At 50.3% G+C, this 2,500-nt stretch overlaps 1 protein-coding gene across 1 annotated transcript in view; it reads right to left on the bottom strand.

The window, feature by feature from the left end:
* Positions 1-6: 6 nt before the first annotated feature.
* The window catches only part of si:ch211-264f5.6 (carcinoembryonic antigen-related cell adhesion molecule 20), a gene marked incomplete at its 3' end in the record, with an annotated part of 7,416 nt that continues 4,922 nt past the window's right edge, over positions 7-2,500 (bottom strand). The window contains exons 5-8 of the mRNA XM_068570857.1: positions 2,265-2,500; positions 1,124-1,402; positions 255-509; positions 7-113 (exon numbers count right to left, since the gene is read on the bottom strand). The exon at positions 2,265-2,500 is cut by the window's right edge and continues 43 nt beyond it. Coding sequence (XP_068426958.1) covers positions 7-113; positions 255-509; positions 1,124-1,402; positions 2,265-2,500 — 877 coding nt within the window. The remainder of the gene's footprint in view (positions 114-254; positions 510-1,123; positions 1,403-2,264) is intronic.

Here is a 2,500-nt window from a genome sequence, read left to right on the forward strand (position 1 = left end):
TTTCTGTCTGCAGTACACGATGAGGGCGATGGCGGCACCGAGGGCCACGAGGACGGCGATGACGATTCCGGCGATGGCTCCGTCTGAGAGGCCTTCATCCAGCGCGCCCTCCTCTAGAAAAACAACCACACACGATGTTTAGCATTCAAATAAGACCATTGGACCTATTGGAGTCATTGGGGGTCATTGGACCTATTGGAGTCATTGGGGGTCATTGGGGCCATTGGGGTTCTAAGCGACAATGTGGCCCTCACCTTTGACTGACAGGGTGTGGGTGTACGAGCTGTTCTTGCCCGTGACGGCGTTGCTCGCCTCGCACGTGTACGTGCCGGTGTTTTTGTAGCGCGCCATCTCGATCAGATACTTGGCCGTCTTGACGTCGGTCATGGTGCCGTTGAACCTCCAGGTGTAGCTGGCGGGCGGGACGGAGGCGGCGAAGCAGTCCAGCTCCACTTTGTCGTTCACCTCGACGGCCTTCTCGCCCGTAACCATCGCTGGCTCAGGACCGTCTGCAGGGGAACAGGAGGAGGGCGTGAGCGTACGGAGGTTATCAATAATAACTTATCATCAGTACTGACAACAAACAGGGTTCATCGCATTGTGACCAATGGATGTCCATGACTTTAAACCAAATGTTTATGACTTTAAACCAAATGTTTATGACTTTAAACCAAATGTTTATGACTTTAAACCAAATGTTTATGACTTTAAACCAAATGTTCATGACTTTAAACCAAATGTTCATGACTTTAAACCAAATGTTTATGACTTTAAACCAAATGTTCATGACTTTAAACCAAATGTTCATGACTTTAAACCAAATGTTCATGACTTTAAACCAAATGTTTATGACTTTAAACCAAATGTTTATGACTTTAAACCAAATGTTTATGACTTTAAACCAAATGTTTAAGACTTTAAACCAAATGTCCATAAAATGAACGTCATGAACACATGAATATAAGACATTTACAGGACTTTGACTACACTTTGGGGACTTTATTTTTTAAAAGGACTTTTCCAGGCCTGGAACAACCATGACCGTAAGAACCCTGATATAAAGGATCCCACATGCAGCTTATCACAGCCACTTCATATATCCAGATAAAAGCCGGGCGCTCACGGTTGACCACCATCTTGTAGGTCGCCTCCACGCTGCTGACGGGGTTCACCATCCGGCAGGTGAACGCCCCGTTGTCCTCCTTCTGCAGCGGGCTGATGGCCACGGTGCTCATGTTGGAGAGGAACGCCACGCGGCCGCCGGCGCTCAGCGGCTTGCCGTCCTTCAGCCAGACGACGGCCTGAGCCGCGCCGCCCGCCACCCGGCAGCTGATGTTGGCCGAGCTGTTGCCGGCGATCAGGGTGGCCGACGGGCCGCTGATTGTAGCACTCAAGATGGCCTCTGGGATATTAACATGAGAGAGACAAGAAGAAGAAGAAGAAGAAGAAGAAGAAGAAGAAGAAGAAGAAGAATTCTACAGTTAAAAAAAAGAACGTATAAAACTGAAGTAAAGACATCTTGACAAAAGGGTTGCTTCTGCTCGGCTCTCAACATGGCGGCCGCTGAGCCGCTAGCCCCAACGTGCACTAACAGAGCCATGTCAACATGTCAACAAGGCGTCAGAGGAGCTCTGATAACACAACACAGAGGGAGTGACACACACACACACACACACACACAGGCAGTATAATTACAGACAGCAGAACCTTTGAGGCGTTCTCTGCGTGTCACTCGGCGGTTCGATACCTCTCAGGTGTCGATGTGTTTGTGCAGGAAGTGTCACCGGCGGCTCGGGTGACAGATCCCGGCCTCGTGCCTCTGAGGAATGCACGAGAGCAGAAGAGCTCCTGCAGGTGTGATTAAAGGATGGCGGCCATGTTGTTTTCATAGTTTATAGTCACAGGAGAGTTTTTGTTGGTTTCCTGCTTGACAATCTGTCCAATAGTTGTTATTTCACTGAATGTCACTAACGTGAGAGGAGATGTCACAGCCTCCAACGTCTGGAGGGATTTTAGAAAGTTTGAATTTCTGATGCAAGAAAACAGGTTAAGTGCAAATTTAGCAAATTGGGTGTGAACCAATTTTTTTATTATTTGATTCCCGCCGGATTTCTTCAGACGGTTTCGGCCGCCGCCATCTTGGATGTTTTGCAACCAGTGAACAGGAAGTGACCGTGTCTGGACTGAGGAAGGAGGGACGCGGCTCTGACAGAGACCTGTCAATCACGAGGCGATTGCCCCGCCCTGAAAGCAAAAACACTCACCGATCACGGCGAAGGAGACGGCGGCTGAAGGAACCTCGCGCAGCGTCTTGCTGTTCGTGGCCCTGCAGGTGTATTCTCCCGTTTGGCTCCCGAAGCCTTGAGCCTTGATGTCCTTCAGAGTCAGGACCGGACCCGCGGTCGCCATCTTCTGCTGGTTGCGGTACCAGGCGAAGGCGGCGGCCGGGCTGGAGCGGGACGAGCAGGTCAGGCTGAAGTTGGCCCCGGAGTTGATGAAC

The sequence above is a fragment of the Clinocottus analis genome, unplaced genomic scaffold, assembly GCF_023055335.1.
Source record: "Clinocottus analis isolate CAN_PGR_092001 unplaced genomic scaffold, fCliAna1.0.p SCAF_90, whole genome shotgun sequence".
Taxonomy (NCBI): domain Eukaryota; kingdom Metazoa; phylum Chordata; class Actinopteri; order Perciformes; family Cottidae; genus Clinocottus; species Clinocottus analis.